At 65.7% G+C, this 17638-nt stretch overlaps 2 protein-coding genes across 4 annotated transcripts in view; one reads left to right on the forward strand and one right to left on the reverse strand.

The window, feature by feature from the left end:
• BAIAP2 (BAR/IMD domain containing adaptor protein 2) overlaps positions 1-9694 on the forward strand; it is a 61034-nt gene extending 51340 nt beyond the window's left edge. Inside the window, exons 7-14 of the mRNA XM_032429381.1 lie at positions 621-773; positions 2938-3162; positions 3316-3517; positions 4032-4233; positions 5088-5156; positions 5692-5854; positions 7591-7625; positions 8140-9694. Of these exons, the coding sequence (XP_032285272.1) occupies positions 621-773; positions 2938-3162; positions 3316-3517; positions 4032-4233; positions 5088-5156; positions 5692-5854; positions 7591-7625; positions 8140-8170 (1080 nt within the window). The 3' untranslated portion in view covers positions 8171-9694. The remainder of the gene's footprint in view (positions 1-620; positions 774-2937; positions 3163-3315; positions 3518-4031; positions 4234-5087; positions 5157-5691; positions 5855-7590; positions 7626-8139) is intronic.
• A 5695-nt stretch (positions 9695-15389) lies between these two features.
• Positions 15390-17638, reverse strand: part of AATK (apoptosis associated tyrosine kinase) — a 32738-nt gene continuing 30489 nt past the window's right edge. For all 3 annotated transcript variants that reach the window (XM_032429470.1, XM_032429472.1, XM_032429471.1), the window contains one exon: positions 15390-16558. In XM_032429470.1, the coding sequence (XP_032285361.1) occupies positions 16518-16558 (41 nt within the window). In that variant the 3' untranslated portion in view covers positions 15390-16517. The remainder of the gene's footprint in view (positions 16559-17638) is intronic.

The raw sequence follows: 17638 nt of genomic DNA on the forward strand, positions 1-17638 counted from the left end.
CAGAAACGGCCAGGACCCCGCAGACCCCATGACACACACACTGACGGGGCTCTGCAGAGCCCCGCACTGTGTGTCCTGCCTCCCCGTGATGGCTGCCTACAGTCTTGAGGGTGCTTTGTTACCAAAAGTTTCCAGCCTGCAAAGTCAGAACGTTCCAGCGGGCCCGGGCGTCAAGCAGTGTCTCCTGCATTCTCTGCCCACCCCCGCAGGATTGGGGTGTGAATTAGTCATTCGCAAACACATCGTGCCGGGCGAGCTTTCCTGGTCCACCAGCAGGGTGGTTTCAGATGCCTGGAATCTGGATCCACGGGAGGTGCCACGATGCCACCAGGCCTCATAATCTGCCAGCATGGTCCACATGTGTGTGGCTGCTGGGGCAAGAGGGGGCAGGGGTCGGGGGACACGAGCTCCCAGGGGGACAGTGGCCCAGTGGGGCATGGGGTTGCCCTGCTGTCACTCTGCCCGTGCCCTCTTGGCCCAAGTGGGTCGTCGCCAGGCCCCACCCGTGGGCCGGCCGGACGTGCGCTTCGCCCCTCGTGGGGCTGCCCAGAGCTGGGCGGGATCCCTGTGTTGCCCTGTCAGCAGCTCGTGTGTGTCCCCCACGCTCTCCCCCCGCCCAGTACATCGACGCAATCAGCAACAAGCAGGGTGAGCTGGAGAACTACGTGTCGGACGGCTACAAGACGGCCCTGACCGAGGAGAGGAGGAGGTTCTGCTTCCTGGTGGAGAAGCAGTGCGCCGTGGCCAAGAACTCCGCCGCCTACCACTCCAAGGTGAGGTCTGCTGGCCGTGGGCCCTCATGTCCCTGGTGGCCATCGGGGGCGTGTCCACTGTTGAGCTGTGTTGAAAGGAACACCGTGCATTTCAGATTCCCCCGGGGACAGCGTTCTAGTAGGAGAGTCACCGGGCCAGACGCTGCGGACGTCTCGGAGACTTTGGTTAGAAATTGCTAGCGCTGTTTTGAGGACAGTGGCAGGAGGCTAGCTCCTCGAGCCCCTCGTAGAGGGTCTGGAGGAGCCCCTGTTCAGAGTCCATAGTCGGGAGCTGGGGAGGGAGCAGATCTGTCCGCTGGAACGTTCCAGAACATTCCAAGAGCTCAGCAGATGAAGCTAGGCAGCTGAGTTCACGTCCTTTTTCCATAAAGGGGTCTGCGGATCAGCGGGGTAGGTGCACGTTCACACACGTGTGCTTGATGGGGGACGTGCTCTGCGGTCCCCACGGTCTGGGCTGCGTAGGAGAGAGACGCCCTCCCTCCACAGAGTGGCTCTGCCTCCCGGGCCTGCCTGAGGGCCCGCTCCCAGGTGCGAGGCAAGGACAGGGAAGGACCTGCGTCCCCTGTGGGAGCAGCCGCCGCGGAGCCGGAGCCGCCGTGGAAGCGGCTGTGAGCTGCGGAGTGGGGGCGGCCACACGGCCCGCACAGTTCCCGGCAGCGCTGCGGTGGGCGGCAGCGCCCTCTGGCGGCAGCCAGGCCCCACGGCAGGTCACAGGGAGGCTGCGGGCTCCTTGGTGCGGCAGGCGGCAGAGAGGGCAGGAAAGCCATTGTCACTGCGAGAGGTGAGAGCTGACCTCCCAGGGAGCTGGATGCAGCCCTCCCAAGCGGATCTAGAGAGGCCCAGGGCCGGGGCACCAGGGCAGGACCCCCCCAGGCTCTTCCCTGCAGCAGGCCACCAGGCATCTCCCCGGCAGGTGGGTCCTAGCCCCAGTGACGCGGGTCATCACCAGGTGGGAGCCCTGGGTTGGCTGGTCAGCCCAGCTGTGGAGCCCTTCCGAGAGCCACACCCTGACCCTGCGGGTGCCCCCGTGTGGTGCTGGGTCCCTGTGGCCTTGTCACCACCACCCAGACGTATCGACCAGTCATCTCAGCCAGGGTCCAGGTTAACATTTTGGGTTTGGGCCGTAGCACGCAGGAGCAGCCCCAGATGTGCGGAGGAGCAGACACAGCTGGTTCCGATCAAACTTCGTTTATAAAACAGGCGGCCGGCGCCCGGGCCACGGTCTGCTGGCCCCTGGTCTCACCCAGCACGCAGTGGAGGGTGTGGCCTGCTCACAGGGCCTTTTTCTAGCCTCTTCCACGTCTCCCACACAGATGCCCCCTCCGTGCCCAGACACAGGTCAGAGTGGGGAGAGGCAGGGAGGGCCGGACAGCCCCTCGGAGGTCTCAGGGACAGTGATTGCCCCGAGCTAGGGAGCACTCCGCCCACGGTGACCGCATCTGCTACAGGTCAGGTGGACGCTTCGGCCAGACAGGAGGGAGGGCACAGCTGCCCCCAAGCCCTGGACAGGCCCATGAGGTGGGCACCAGACCCCAGCTGGGCTGCAGGGAACCTCAGGCTGGCGCCCCACTCGGCTGTCCCTCATTCTGGGATTCCTCGCCAGACCCGTGGCTTTGTCATGTTTTGTTAGGCCCCGTGCTCGTCCGGCTAGCTGCGCCCTGGGCACACCCCGGTGCGCACCGGAGGGACAGCTGGGCTCTCGGGCCCCTGGGTTGGGGGCGGGGGCAGTTGTCACCTTGCATCTACCCGGTACCGCATGATGGGGTCTCGCCTTCCTGCACCCTCCCGCAGCTGGGCCTGACCGCGGCTCAGGACCCCAGGATGACGCTCTCCCCAGGACCTCATGGTTGCCCATGGAGCGTCTGTCCCTTTTTCCTTCTTTGGTGGCCCCCGACCGGGTTGGACCTTCATTTTTGTCTCAGCCCGGCTGGCCCCATGACTGCATGGCTTACGGCAACAGCCTGCCTCTTTCCCAGGCCGGGGGTCAGGGACCCCCGGGGCCCCATCTGGCTGAGTCACCAGCTGGTGTGGAGCAGCCTTGAGCCTTAGGCAGGTGCGCCCCTCCTGAGTGGGGCGTGTGTCCGGGGCCGGGCCCTTGTGGCCCTGCGGGGACGGCCCCCGCTGCGTGCCCGGCCCTGAGCCCGTCCTGCGTCCCCTGCTTCAGGGCAAGGAGCTGCTGGCACAGAAGGGCCCCCTGTGGCAACAGGCCTGCGCCGACCCCAACAAGATCCCAGACCGCGCCGTGCAGCTGATGCAGCAGATGGCCGGCAGCAACGGCTCCGTCCTCCCCAGCGCCCTGTCGGCCTCCAAGTCCAGCCTGGTCATCTCGGACCCCATCCCGGGGGCCAAGCCCCTGCCGGTGCCCCCCGAGCTGGCCCCGTTTGTGGGGGTGAGTCCGCGGCCTCCAGCAAGCTTTATGGGTGTGGAAGGATGGCCCCCACGCTTGCACCGGGGAGGCCGGGGTGAGGGGTCCCCACGCCGGCCTTGCCTGACCAGGCCCTCCCGCGACGCCACCCCCCCACCCCCCGCCTCTTCTCCACAGCGGCTGTCTGCCCAGGAGAGCACGCCCGTCATGAACGGCGTCTCGGGCCCAGATGGTGAGGACTACAGCCCCTGGGCCGACCGCAAGGCCGCCCAGCCCAAGACCTCGTCTCCTTCACAGTCCCAGAGCAAGCTGAGCGACTCCTACTCCAACACGCTCCCCGTGCGCAAGAGCGTGGCCCCGAAGAACAGCTACGCCGCCAGTAAGGGCTCGGACGTGCCCCCAGCCCCCAGCTGTCACACCATACCCGAGGGGAGGTGGGGGAGGCCTCCCTCAGAGCCCCGAGCGTGTGCGTGCCCTGGTGCGGCCCCCTTGGGCCCCCGGTGAGATCTCTGTCCTGGAGCCTCGGGCTTTGCCTGGCTCCCCTCAAGTCGAACACGATAGGGCGGGGCTGTGCCAGGACATCTGGGCGCAGCCTGTGAGGGGAGCACGCGGGCGGTGCTTGGCAGGGCTGTAAGGGACAGTGGGACAGCCCCCCTCCCCTGGCCGGTGAGGGTCTGCCGATGAGCACGTGGGAAAGCTGAGGTCCAGGCCCAGAATGCCCCGCAGCTGGTGAGCGGTAGGTCTGCAGCTGGATCCGCCTCTGCAGCGTCTGGGTCCTGCCCAAACGAGCGTCCCCCGCCAGGCCCGCCCGGGGCCTTCTAGCACCTACCCGTCAGGCTGAGCTGACAGGAGGACAAGCACGTCCCCTCATTCCTACCCTGTCGTCCCAACAGCTGAGAACAAGACCCTGCCGCGCTCCAGCTCCATGGCGGCCGGCCTGGAACGCAACGGCCGCATGCGGGTGAAAGCTATCTTCTCTCACGCGGCCGGGGACAACAGCACCCTGCTGAGCTTCAAGGAGGGAGACCTCATCACCCTGCTGGTGCCTGAGGCCCGCGATGGCTGGCACTACGGGGAGAGCGAGAAGACTAAAATGTGAGCGTCCTCAGGCCGCCCCCCTCCCAGCCAGCTGTCGGCCCGGGCCCGGATCGCCGGCCTCCTGACCCTGTGGCCCTCAGACGTCCTGGCAGCTCGCGTCCTTTCCAGACTGACTATCCCGCCGTGGGTTTTCAGTCGTCAAATCTCGGCGGCACAGACCGTCTCTCACCAGCCCATCACCCTCACCGCCCGCGTCACCCACTTGGCCCAGAGCCCCGCACGCACACGCCGCGGCCCGTCTGGCACCTACCTTCCCTGCTGTCGGGTGTGCGGCTTCCCAGTTGGCAGAGGCCAGCCGTCCACCCCAGGCCTTCTGCTGCCCAGTCTCCTCTGATCGGCCTGTGTGCTGGGCCATCGGGTCACAGGGCCTGTGTCTTCACGGCTTAATTTAACCCCTGTGGCCCCGAGGTTCTGCCAGCCTCTCGTTCTCGAGCCACCGCGGGGCTGCCCTGGTCAGGAGCCGCCCCTTCCCCTGAGCACCACTGTCGTCTGGAGGTGGCTGGTGGCGAGATGGAGACTCGCAGCCCCTGCCTGCTGTAGCCAGGGACGGAGGGGCTGGACGCAGCTTGGCTCCCGCCTCCGGGCGGCCGCCATCTGGGGAGGAGGCAATGAGCGGGGAGAGGCTAGGACATGTCCTTCCCAAACGGCACCCCTGCCTGCTCTCCAGGCCGCTGCTCTGCTTTGTCGGTGCGGACGCGGGAGCTCTGCCGGCGGTGCCCAGCCTCCCGTCCAGGCCCGTTGTGCGCCCGGGGTGCGGGCTGGGGTCTGCTGGTGCTCGCTAGACAGACGGCTGCAGCCAGGCCGGGGAGCCGGGGGCCCTGGCACCCTCTCACCTGTGTTCTCTTCTCCAGGCGGGGCTGGTTTCCCTTCTCCTACACCCGGGTTCTGGACAGCGATGGCAGCGACAGGTTGCACATGAGGTGAGCGTGCTGACCCAGGCTGCTGGCCCTTCGCTCTGGAAAGATTGCCATGAGAACAGGGCGCTGTGGGTCTGTGAGCCGCCCCCACTCTCTGCTCAAAGGGCTTGGCCGGGCTCTGGTCCCCTCCCGCCCGCAGTGCTGCCCCCCCACCCGGCATGCTGCGTGTTGAGGTTCCTGGGGGCTGTGGGTGCAGGCCGCTTTGTGAGGAAGGTCACCGGGTGCTCTATGGGGTGGGGCTTCCCTTGCCCCCTCACTGGGCCCGGGTGCACACCCTGCTGTCGCCTCCCTTGGGCAGGGTGTGCGGGGCCCCAGAAGGGGCTGAGCGGCGCCGGGAGGCCTGGGGTCAGAGTGGGGTGCACGGGCTTTAGGAATTTCCTGCCGCCACACCTTCAGGCCCGGTTCCACTGGCTCGGTGAGGCTGCAGCCCCTCGTTAGGCCTTCTTGAAGGGTCTGAGGGAGGCGTGGGGAAGGTGGAGGGTTGGATGGGGTCCTGGGGGCCGGGGTTGAGCCAGCCCCTAAGCCCCTGCCCCCACAGCCTGCAGCAGGGGAAAAGCAGCAGCACGGGGAACCTCCTGGACAAGGAGGAGCTAGCCCTCCCACCCCCCGACTACGGCACAGCCTCCCGCGCGTTCCCTGCCCAGGCAGCCGGCACCTTCAAGCAGAGGCCCTACAGCGTGGCTGTACCTGCCTTCTCCCAGGTGAGCGCCGCGGGAGGGGCCCCAGAAGCGGCTCTACTGAAGGCCAAGGTGGTCCCGCTGCCTGGCCTTCCCTCCGGCTGGGGCATCGGTGGCCTTCAGGCCTCCCACCTTGCGGGGAGCCTGGGCATCGGGGAGGACTTCGTGTCCAGGAGCCCCCTCCCTGAGGCTCTTGGGCTCCGGCAGTCACGGTCCGAGCGTGGACATGAGCACTTGCGTTCAAGTCCTGGGATGTGGCCAGAGGCTTCTTGTTAGTGTGTCTCTGGGCCTCAGGAGGCAGGGCTAGGCACTCATGCCCAGGTCACCCAGTACCAAGTGGCCAGAGGCAGGAGGTCAAGGCCTGGGTTCCAGGTGCGGGTCCCCAGTAGAGCCCCTGGAGTGTACGATGGTGGTTTTGAAGCCCAGGTGGGGTCAGGGTATGAGTGGACGGTACGGCTCTGCGTGGGAAGGTTCATAGGTTGTAGGAGCCCGAGGCTTCTGGAACACTTGTCTGCTGTGGCCACGTGGGGAGTAGGGGCCAACAGCTTTGCTCTCGGTTGCAGTCTTCAGGACTGGGCCCCAACTTGAGGGTCAGCCCCCTGGCCCCCGGGAGCGGGGAGAAGGGGAGTTTCTCTAAGATGTGGGCAGCAGGGGTGATCACCTGGGTCTCAGCCTGCCCGGGGCTGTGGTGAGTGGTGGTATAGGTGGGTGAGGTCCAGGAGAGGCCCCCCTCAGCACCGTCCTGAGCAGCCTCGCCCCCACCCTCCTGTGAGGTGGGCGTAACCATCACGAGTGAGGTGCTGTGTGCGAGGGAGCGGTCTTTGAGGAGCTTACAGTTGGGCAGAGTGAACGCGAAGGTTGAGACAGTTATGTGGTGGGAAGGCCCAGACCGGGGAGGTGTAGCTAAGGCCCGGGGACGGAACCTTACAGAGAAGGTGAGGCTGGTGCTGGTGCTCAGGGCAGCAGCAGGGGGGAGGCCGATCCAGCTTGGGAGAGGCCTGGCACCTCGGGGTCATGGGTCCAGCCTGCTGGGTGGGAGACGCTCCAGCCGCGTCCAGCCCCGCCTGGGCCCAGGACACAGCTGGCTGAGCCTAGGCCGGCCTGGCCACTGCACGCTGCTCTTACTTCTCGGTGTCCAGGTTTGGTTTTGGCGCGGAGACAGCTGAGGAGGGTGTCCCCAATGGCCCTTGATGGCCCTAGGCCAGGCCGGCAGAGCTGTGGTGGTGTCCACAGCCCCTCCCTCAGCCCCAGAGCCGGGGCGCTGCCGCTGGTGTCTCGGGGTGCAGGGGCATGCTCTGCCCAGGGACTGGCCCAGGCTGGCTTCCCCGCCTGGCCCTCACCCCCTCCCTGCAAGTGTCACTGGTTCCCAGGGAGGCCCCCCTGCCTGCTCCAAGACGTAGGTAATCCCAAGCTTGCCTGCCTTGGTGCTCTCATCAGGTGACCCGCAGGTGACCACAGCCCCTGGCCGCTCACCACGGGACGTGTACGTGGAGGGGGGTCATCGGGGGATGTGTCTTGCTTGTGTGCCTGGGCGTGAGCTCATACCATGCATGGTCTGCCGCTGGCCAGATGAGGAGATGTCCCCGTGAGTTTGGGATGTCACTGCTGTGCACGTGGGAGGGGCCCTCCACGCCCTCGGCTGCAGGCCCTACCGCGTGCCCACTCGGGTCAAGGGCGGTGCGCCCAGCCTCCTCTTGTCCTGCAGACCCCACCTCGCCCCCAGGACCCCCGGCCTAACCTGCGTTGCCTTTCCTCCCCAGGGTCTAGAGGACTACGGAGCGCGGGCTGTGAGCAGGTAAGGGGCTTTCACACTTGTCCTTGGGAGCTGTGGGTGGGGAGGGCCGGCCCCCTCACAGACCCTCCAAGGCCTGCTCCGTGGGGGCCTGGCTGGAGACTGTGGAGGCCCCACTCTGGGTCAGGGCAGGCGGGGCCCAGGGTGCCTGTTCTCCCTCCCCCTCACTTGTCTGAGTGCTGGGGGTCCTAGGGCAGGAGTCCACGATCCCAGGCTCCCGCCGAGTGGGTCCGGAGAGCCGCCTTCATGCTCTGACCCTGGGTGGGTGGCAGCGGGCCCTGGACCGCGGGAGTGCAGTCTGCTCTGGTGCCCACCGCAGCTGCCGGGGCTCCCGGTCGTCCCGAAAGCCCTCCCGTCCCGGTGCTTTCCCTGCTCTTCCGTCCTGGTGGCCCTCGTCCCGGCTCAGGGTGGGGTGGGGGGCTGCTTCCGTCCCTGCTCCGGGGCCAGGCAGCCGGCTGAGCGGAGCGGCTGCAAGAGAGGTGTGCGGCCCCGCAGCGTCCTGTGCTTTGTTCCGCAGCGGCAGCGGCACGCTGGTGTCCACAGTGTGAGGACGCTGACCACGGGCAGCCGCTGCTCGGGAGAGCCCCCCCCCACCTGTCTGGCCTCCATCGGTTCCCTTCTCCGCTCTTGTTGGTTTGTTCTCGGGTTATTTTTCTTTCTCGCCTGCCCTGTCCCGCCTTCTGGTTGGTGACCCCAGACTCTGAGATCCCCCAGGGTCCATGGTGCTGCCCCATCTCTGCTCCCCGTGTTTACACGCCCCCAACCCCGTGCGTCCGCCAGGCGGGAGCTGCTGGCCAGGCAGCGGGGGCCAGGCAGCCTCACGTCTGCTCCGCGGCTGCCATGTTCACGGCGCACTGTCCCTTTTTGAAGGCTCACCGCGAGCCAGGCCTAAAGTTTGAAGAAAAAGAAAAATCTTAAAAAAAAAGAAAAAAAAGAAAAAAAGAAAAGAAAAAAACAGGAAAAGGACTTTTCTTTCCTGACAAACAAAAGCAGATCTGCATGGACTCTGGTGTGCGTACTGTTACTCCTGCATCTGACTCCCCCAGCGGACGCGGACACCTGTGTCAGGGAAGGGGAGGCTCGCGGCCCCGCAGGCGCCCCCTCCCAGGGCCGCACCGACAGACGGGCTCGTGCCAGCCGGGGGGCCTCCTGAGGAAGCCGGCCGCTCCTGTGAGGGAGGCCACGGCCCCCGGCCCCGTGCGGCCCAGCAGCCCGGGCCCCTGAGCGCTTCCTTCTCCGCGGATGCTTGGGCCGGTGTACAGACCAGAGTGTGGGCGGGCAGCGTCCCCAGGGCCGTGTGACCTCACGCGGTGCCAGTCGGGGCGGGGGCGGGCAAGTGCGGCCCCTCGCGGACTTTCCAAAGAGCTCCAGAGACCAACCCCCCCAACGCGTTCTGGAAACCACTGGACAGCCTTGTGAGGGAACCGTGGCCCCCAGGCCGCCAGGGGCTGGCCCTGGGGAGGGCGGCTTTGCGCCTGCCACCCCGGGGGTGGGGAGGTAGGAGGCAGTCCCTGCCCCCGTCCTCCCTAAACGCTCTTGTTTTTTTGTGTGTCTTGGTGACTTCCGAAGCGGACATGCTGGACTCTGCGGCTACTGGTTTGGCCTCTTCACACCCTGAATCTGGGGCAGGAGCCGGGGTGCAGCCCCGCCCGGCCCCTCCCGCCACGGGAGCCCCTGCCAAGCTGTGGGCGCTCCTTTTTCTAACGTGATCTAACAAAACCCTCCATCCACTCTCCTGTGGACTAGGATGTGGCTGGGAGTGTTTGTGAGAGAAGCAGCTCAAGACACAGACCCATTTTATATTTAAGGAAAATACAAAGCCAGAACGTGGACCCATGTACAAAGAGCCTTCCGTGTTGGTGTTCTAATTTTGCTAAAAGATCTCAAATCCAGGGGATTCCATGCTCAATGGATGAATGTAGACACAAAACTGCGACACTCGTATGAAGATGTAAAGTGCTCAAACTATTTTCCTGTTTCCTTTCCTCTTTTTTTTTTTTAATCTGAATTGTGCCCTGTACTGCAGTCGTTTGAATAAAAGTTTTATTTATTGCACTGAGCTGGGTGTGGTGCCTCCTTCCAGGCTCGCTGTGTAGATCTGGGCGGCCTCAGCGAGCCGGCCTCCGTCCAGGGACTGAGCTACGCAGACAGACAACGCGGTCACTGTCCTCTCGGGGGCCTGGGCCGCCTGGGCTGATTGGGGACGCCTGCCGCGGGCAGCCCTTTCCTGTTCCTCCCTGCGGCTACCCCGTGGCAGGGCCGCGTGCCCCTGGCGGGGTCCCCCCCCCCCCCCCCCACCCACCTGCACCAACGGAGTCCTTGTGTTTCCTTGCAGCGCTGATGTGGAAGTGGCCAGATTTTGAGCTGACCCTGACTAGAGTTAGTAAGTTGCCCTGGTTTTCTCATGCTGGTCAGTCTGCCTTCCCAGTGGTTCTGCAGACCCTCTGGCCTTGGCCCTGGCAGGTGGGGATGGGCATGAGGGTCTGCCGAGCCTGCCTCTGCTCTGGGTTTTGGGCTTTCGCTTCCTCTTGGATTGCTCCTCGGGCTCTGGGATTTCCTCTCTCTGTCTGGAAGCTTGTGGGCCTGACTGGCTGCACCCCTGCTCCGCTGGGCGTGGTCCAGCCCTGGCCCTCTGCCTGGGTCTCCTGCCTCCGTGGGGCGCTTCGGCCACAATCGGGGGAGGCCAGCTTTGGGCTCCTCTGGCTGAGTGTCCCCCGGACCGGCCCCTGTGGGTGTGGGTCTGAGCCCAGCCTGGCCGCTCTCTGGTTGGTGAGTGCTGCAGCCCCTCGGGCGGCCAGGGAGACCAGGGTCGGTCTTGGGGACAGCTCCGTGGCTCATGGCCACGTGGGTGTCTCGGGCACACCGGAGCAGGTGGACACGGGCTTTGCCGCCTGCTCTGCCTGGACTCACCTCGCACCTGCCCTGACGTGGCTGCACGAGGCTGCAGCAGGCTTTCCAGACCAGGCCTTCGGCCACCACGTGTGGGTGCCCTGGCTGGCCTTCTACAGCCCGTGCTGTGACGGTCCCTTGCACTCAGCCCTGGGAAAGCAAGCGCCAACAGTGAGCGGCGGCTGGGGGGGAGCCCAGCACTCTGGGCCCCTGTGCCTGGGACAGGGCGCACTGCTGCCGCCTGTCCCCACCCCCACCCAGTCACCAAGAAGTTTGCCCCATGAAGCTGGCACCTGCATCCTCCATACCCCACAGAGCACCCCAGCAATGTGGTCCTCCCCAAGGGCAGTGATTGCCCCAACAGGTCCTGGACTCACTCGCCTTTCAATGTGTCTGAGCTGCAGCGTGAGGAACTTCTGGAAAGTTCTGGAGACAAATGCTCCTGACATTTGGGGACAGGGTGGAAAGGCCTTCCCTGCCTCTAGGTTCCTCCTCTTCCAAGAGGCCCTAAGAGGCCTGCACCTCCCACCCCCACTGCTCCTGCAGCCCCCGTTGCTCTGGAGGCCAGCCTGGCCTCTGCCTGAGCCCTGGTCCCCAGTGTAGGGCAGTCCCCTGGCCCCCGGGGGTGCCGTGGGCATCCGCACCACGCCACCAGCTGGCTTCCCCGCCAAAGAACCGGCCCAGCCCCGAGACTGGAGATTCAGCGGGGGGTGGAGAGTCAGAAGCCCCTGGGTTGGTTGAGGCGCCCTGGCCCGCTCTGCCGAGCTGCGCCCCCCAAGGTGCGGTCCTGGCACAGAGCAAGGTGGACTCAACCCCAGGAGGGCCAGAGTCCTGGAGGCATGAGAACCGCTTGTGCCTCAGAGGAGAACATTCCGGAGAAAGTGGACATCTGCCCCAGCTGCTCTCCGCTCCCTCTGCTCCAGAGTCACAGGAGGACGGAAACCGCACTCCGAAACGACTTTTTCACACTCACGTAGTGAACTCAAGACAGTTACAGGCCACTCCCTAAACCTGCGCAAGATTTGAATGGGAAGGTGCTGGGCCTCGGCGCTTGGCCCCCTCGGGCCGTAGGGTTTGCAGGCAGGGTCTCCGTGGCGCCCCGAAGGGTGGCCCCTGGAACCCAGTACTGGATCTGCCCCCCACGGTGGGGTCGTAGCTCGGGAGCTAGCTGCAGGCCTGCTCCGCTGAGGTAGATCCATTCCCTGTCCGAGGAGCTGCTCCGGAGTCCTTGCCGGGGTGTGCTCGGGGGGCGGGCCAGGGGGAGTCGCAGCCGCGCCCGTGGGAGACGCCTGGACGGCTCCTGACTTGGAGCAGACCTGCCATCTCAGGCCTGCTGTGCTCAGGTGGTGCCCGTCGACTGCGCTTTGCTGGCAGGACTCGAGCTTCCTTATGTCTTGGTGGTTTGTGGTCAGCGTCCGCCGACGGTGCTCTTGGGAGGAAGCCTCTGTCCCTGGCGCTCTCCCCCAGTGACCCGTGTCCGCGGGACCAGAGACTGTGCGGTGGGCCTCGGGTCCGCATTGTGTCCTTTTGCGTCAGGTCGGTGTTGACCCGCCCAGGGTCACACGGACGCCTGCCCTCGGGTAGCCCTGGAGCCCACTCTTCCCCAGGAGGTGGTAGGCCCCCGCCTGGGCTGCACCTCCCCGTGGTGCTGCGGGGTGGGCACGCCCCAGCCAGAGGTCTCTGGCCGGGCCCGGGCAGGGGCCGTGAAGGGGAGGCCCGGGCAGAGTTCAGCCCCTGCCCCTTTCCTCAGAACCCACGGTGTTGATGGTACCGCACTCCACGGTCACATGGTTTTGGGGAAGGAGATCAGGAAGGTGGGGGTCAGAGGCCAGACACCCTCTCAAGGTGGGGGGGCCTCTCTGGCCCTGCTGCTCCCCCTCCAGCCCCAGCTGATGACGCTGCTTTGCCACCAATCCTTTCTGATAAGGATTCAGGTGTGCCCAGGGCAGGGTCAAGGTGTGTGCTGCCCAAACCCACTTGGCCATTCTGCTCTGGCTCCGCTCAGCACGGGACCTACCCTTCCTTCTCGGCCATGGGGCCTGTGCCCTTTCCTCTGCTTGGTCCCTAAGCCCAGACGAACAGACCTGCCCCATTCCAGCCCCCCGAAACATCCTGCCTTGACCCCGGCTGGGGACAGCCACGGGCCTGAAGCCTTCCACTAGAACCAGAGTCTAGTCAAGGTGGCAGGCAGGGCATGGGCCACCCTCCACCCTCTGTCCTGGGGGCAGATGTCCCCGGTCACAGCAGTCTTGGCCTGGGGAGCCCTGAGGCGGCCGCTGCCCCTGACCGTCAGAACTGAAGCTCTGCACACATCGGCTGGAGAGAGGACTGGAGCGCGTGGAGGGGCCTGGGGCTGGAAGCGGCCTTGAACCCCGGGGGTCACAGCACTCCGGATCGGAGGACGTTCGTAAGCAGCGCACCCTCGCGGGATTCTCGGTCGTCAGCTTGCAGATGTAGAAGCCGTGCGCCAGTAGGTCGGCTCCTCTCCCTAGTTTATCCTTTTAAAAGTTCAGTCCGAAGTGTCTCCGCGTTTTAGAAAACAGGGCAGTGCCCCCACCCACACGTGCTCTCGCCGGGCGCTGCACGGAGCGCCTGCCCACCCAGCTCCTGCGGACACCAGCCCAGCTGTGCCAGAGGCGACTGCCGCCCCAGGTAACGGCTCGAGAGCCGAGTGCTTCGCCGGGAGTGCGTCCTGTCCGTGCCGAGCCCCCCGTGTCCCACGTTCCATCTGTGCTGTCACCCCTGGGGCTGCCTGATGACCCCCAGCCCGCTGTCCTCGGCTGTCCCTCCCAAGCCCAGTGGGGACTCCGAGGAGGGGCTTCTGTGAGGACCAGACTGGGTGCTGGTCTCTACTGCGCTCATCTCGTCCCATCTCAACCTCTTGTCTGGCCAGTCCGTCTGTCCGTCAGCTGTGGCCTCAGACCTGCGGGGATCGCTGCCAGTGTGCATGCACCCGCTGTGTGTCGTGTTGGCGTGGGGCAGGCCGAGGCCCTGTGTCTGCACCCAGCCGCGTTCCAGGACCCCGGGATGCATGGGCCGGGGTCGTGAGAGCTACTGAGCTGTGTGTGTGTATTGGCGTGTCTTTAAAAACGGGCCCGCTCCTGCTCTTGGGCAGGTGTCAGGTGCCTCCTTGGCCTTACGGGGCGGCTCACCAAGCCTGGGTGCGGGCCCATTCAGGACCACCTCAGGTTTCGGAGGAAGAACTGGCTCCTGGCCCACCGGGCCGCTCCCCACACCCCCACCCGCCCTGCCCCAGGAGGGCTGACGGCGGCAGGTGGGCGCATTGGCAGGCAGCCGGCCCCGCGGACAGCCCTGCCCCGGCTGTCCCCGGCAGGCTCCATCGCGGCCCTGCTCCGGGCTCAGAGGCTGGGCCCTCCGCGGGGCTGCGGGACCCTGGGGCGCACGCAGGGCAGCCCGGGAGGCACGGCGCCCCTCCCACGCTAAAGCCACTCTTCTCTTCTCTCCTCAGGAATCCCTTCGCCAACGTCCAGCTGAAGCCGACAGTGACCAATGACAGGTCTGCTCCCCTCCTCGGCTGATGGCCAAGTCCCCGCCGCTGCCTGCCGGGCCCCTCCTCTCCTCCCCCACCCACACACACACCTCTTTTGTAACAGTCTGTGTGGTCCCTGTCTAGAGAATGTTCTCCTCCTTCCACGCCCTTCGCCTGCCTGGCTCTGCCCCCACTTCAGTCTGGCCTGGGCTGGACCCCGGCCGTTTCTTCGGAGGTGGCCCCTGGGCCATGGCCGAGGAGAGTGAGTGGGGCCGGCCCCAGAGCTGGAGCTGCCCCCTGGGCGGTGCGGCCGGCCTCTCAGGCAGGCCCGCCTGGCTGTGCGGGCCGTGGCCCCCCAGGTGCAGGGAAGGGTGTTCGGTCCGCTTGTAGCCGGAAGGGGAGCCCGGCTCCCACACCGCTCAGGGCTCCCGAGTGTCTGGTCAATAAACAGGCCGACCCACCTGTGCCTGCCTGTGCTCTGTCGGCCCGAGGGGGGCGGGAGGCCTGGGGCAGAGGAGGCGGGGAGACCAGCACCTTTCTCTGGAAGATGACTTTATTAGGAGCCCTCGACTGGGACTCTGCTGAGCCTCCCCACTCCTGCTGGCAGTTCTGGGGGGCCCCTCTGCCCCACCCCACCCCTCCCCACCCAAACCCCAGCCTCCCTCCAGAACTGGCTGCGGGGCCCCCAGCTCTCCTCCGCGTCCCTGGAGTGAACAGTGGGTGCCGTTGGTGGGGTGGGGGCTCCCCCACCAGCTGCTTCCACAGTATTTGTGGATGAAATACACCCCTGGTGACCAGCACGGTGACCAGCAGTCCCCATCTGAGGAGCCGTTCCAGGCAGCAGTCACCCCTCCCACCAGACCCCTGAAGGAGGGGTTCGGCAGCCCTGATCTGACCGAAGTCTGTCCACAGCCCAGGAAGAGAAGCAAAAGGGGTCACTGGTAGGGCAGGTGGGGGCACAGGCCTCTGGCCTCGCAGGAGCTGGGCCAGGTGGGGTCTTAGGGCAGATGTTTGGGGTAGAGATGCACAGAAGCCCGGACTCCTCAAAAACCCTCTTGCCTGCCGCTCACCCTGCCCCCACCCCCGTGCTCTGGGAAGGCGAGGGGCAAGAACGTCCAGGGAGGTGTGTGGGTCCCCCCCACAGGACAGGAAGAGAGGGCTGCTGCCGCCAGTCCCCTCCCCTCCCCAAGTCACTGTCCCCCCTCCACCGAGGTGTGCCAGGGCAGCTGGGGGGAAAGGGTGGCCGCCCTCTCGCATCCCCCCCCCCCCATGGTCAGGAGGGACTACCGTGCCCTGGGCAGACCTGGCAGCTGAGTCCCCACCTCAGCACCACCCAGGCCCCCTCCTGCCCAGCGCTTTATGTGCAAACCACAAAAGAAAACACACACTTAGCACGAAGGCTTTTTTTTTTCCTTAGCTTGATTTCTTTTAAAAAACAAACAAAAGAGGAACAAGAAAATCATTGCACCAGCATCCTAAGCCTCAAACTAATCAAAAACAAAAAACACAAACCCAAAACAAGTCCCCCACCCACACCCCCAAAGCAACAATAAACTTTACGTCTCTTTGGCAACAATAACTTAAAATCATCCCATTTCCGTTCGCTCAGACAACAGCAGTTACAAAAATATTCCCTGTGCTACCCTGCCCCCCGCTTCCCCCCAGCTCCACTCCTTCCCGTGCCCGCACTCCTGCAGGCAGAAGCCCCTCGCACTGTGGGGGTGCAGCCCCCCCACTGTCCTTTCGCGGCTGGGCCGGTCTGGGCAGTGCCCTGGAGGGGGAGCTGGACATGCCAGCCAGCCACAGGCACCTCTAGAACAGGTGTGGCTGGGAAGCCCCCCACCTTTCAGGCTGCCCACCCTGACCCACCCGCCCGGGGTCCAGCAGCGGACTCAGGGGGAGCTGGCCCAGACCACGCGGGGGAGGGAGAGTGTATGGGTCTAGCCGAGTCAGTGAAGGGAAACACAGCCACAGACTTTGAGGTAAGGGGGGGGGACACACAAGCCCGGGGTCCTCTTCTTGCATTGAGCAAACCCAGAACCAGGCAGAAGGGGCGAAGGGGGCAGAGAGGGGCCGTCCCAGCAGGCCTGTGCCCATTCTCTCACCTGGGGTGAGGACACAGTGCCATGTAACTCCCCACACGAACTGGTGGGCAGGGCATGCAAGGCCCCCCAGCCAAGAGCAGGTCCCCTGGCCTCAGAAGCCAAGCAGCCCGTTAGCAGGGTCAGGGTGGAGGGGCAGCTGTCGGGTAAGGAGCTGCTCAGGCCTGAGGCTATAGGGCATCCCAGCAGCTAGCAACAAACCCGAGCGGCCAGGGTAAATCCTGCCCCTAGGGCGTCCCGCGCTGCCCCACCGTCCGGCGCAGAGGCCTCTGGTCCTGCCCTGCTCCTCCAGAGTGCTGTGCGGGGCACCGAGGCGCTGGAAGCTGCTGCCGACCACCAAGACCAAGGTCCCTGCTCTCGGTCACCATCCTCGCTGGGAGCAGGACCAGCAGGGGCTCCAAGGAGGCCTGGGCCTCAAGCCTCCGTACCACTGCCCCCAGCACCTGCTACAGGGCCTGGCAAACAGGAGGGGCACATGAGCATTTGGAGAGACCGGGACAGAGATTCCTGAGAGTCCCCTGCCCCAGGACTCCCACCTGACCTCCATCCTTGGCCAAGGGGCCAAATGACCAGCCGGAGCTGCAGCCCTCGGGCCCCTTCACTGCAACGGGCCTGCCCATCTGTCTCCGTGGGAGCCGCGCCCATTTCTCTCCCCACTGCTTCACCAGAGCCCAGGCCTGTCCCTCAAGCCCAACAAACCCAGCAAATGCTGAGTCCTCCTTTTACAGGTGGGGAAACTGAGACCCAAAGAGGACCACAAGTGAGCCCCCTGGTGGCCTGCTTATCTGTTCAGGCATCTACTAAGGGTACGCTGTGCACCAGCGATGAGCGGACGGGCCCTCCCCAGAGGCTGCAGCCACAGGCCACGGGGAGTGGAGGAGGGACTGAGTCCGCCTGGGGGACAGAACGATCTTGTTCTGGGTGAGCTTCCAGAGAAGCGTCGCAGGGATGCAGGGAGGCACACCTGTCAGGCGCGTGGTGGGGGGCAGCCTGGCAGGGCAGCGCCCGCCTGGCCTGAGGCTCACGGGAAAGGAGCAGGGAGGGAGGCGTGAGCTGGGCCCCTCAGCCAGCACCACCTGTGCCTCCAGGCAAGTGCCACCGGATCTGCGAGGGGCCAGGTCAGGCAGTGGGGGAGTCCAAAGCGCAGGCTGGGAAGGTTCCGGTGGCAGAGGCTGCTCAGGTTTGTGGGGGCTAAGGTCTAGCAGAGGGCAGAGTGGGGGGGCACTCCGGGTCCAGCCTGGTGCCTCCAGAGGAGAAGAGGGTGAGGTCTAAGGGCCGGGCCCCAGGGCCCCGACGGGTGCTGAGCCAGCCACTGGCGGTGGGGGGAGGCCACTGCATCTCCCCAGAAGGCGGCCAGGACAGACAGGCCTGGGTGTGACCCGACACCTCCGTACCTCAGTTTCCCTTTCTGAAAACCTTGTCCAGGAGATGGGAAATAATGAGCGCCGAGCCTCGGCTCCCAGCAGGTGACCTCCCGGAGGCCCTCTCCACTGCCCCGCCTCGGTGTCCCCTCCCGCCAGCCCCGCCGCAGCCTC

The sequence above is a fragment of the Phoca vitulina genome, unplaced genomic scaffold (assembly GCF_004348235.1).
Source record: "Phoca vitulina isolate PV1807 unplaced genomic scaffold, GSC_HSeal_1.0 scaffold41, whole genome shotgun sequence".
Taxonomy (NCBI): domain Eukaryota; kingdom Metazoa; phylum Chordata; class Mammalia; order Carnivora; family Phocidae; genus Phoca; species Phoca vitulina.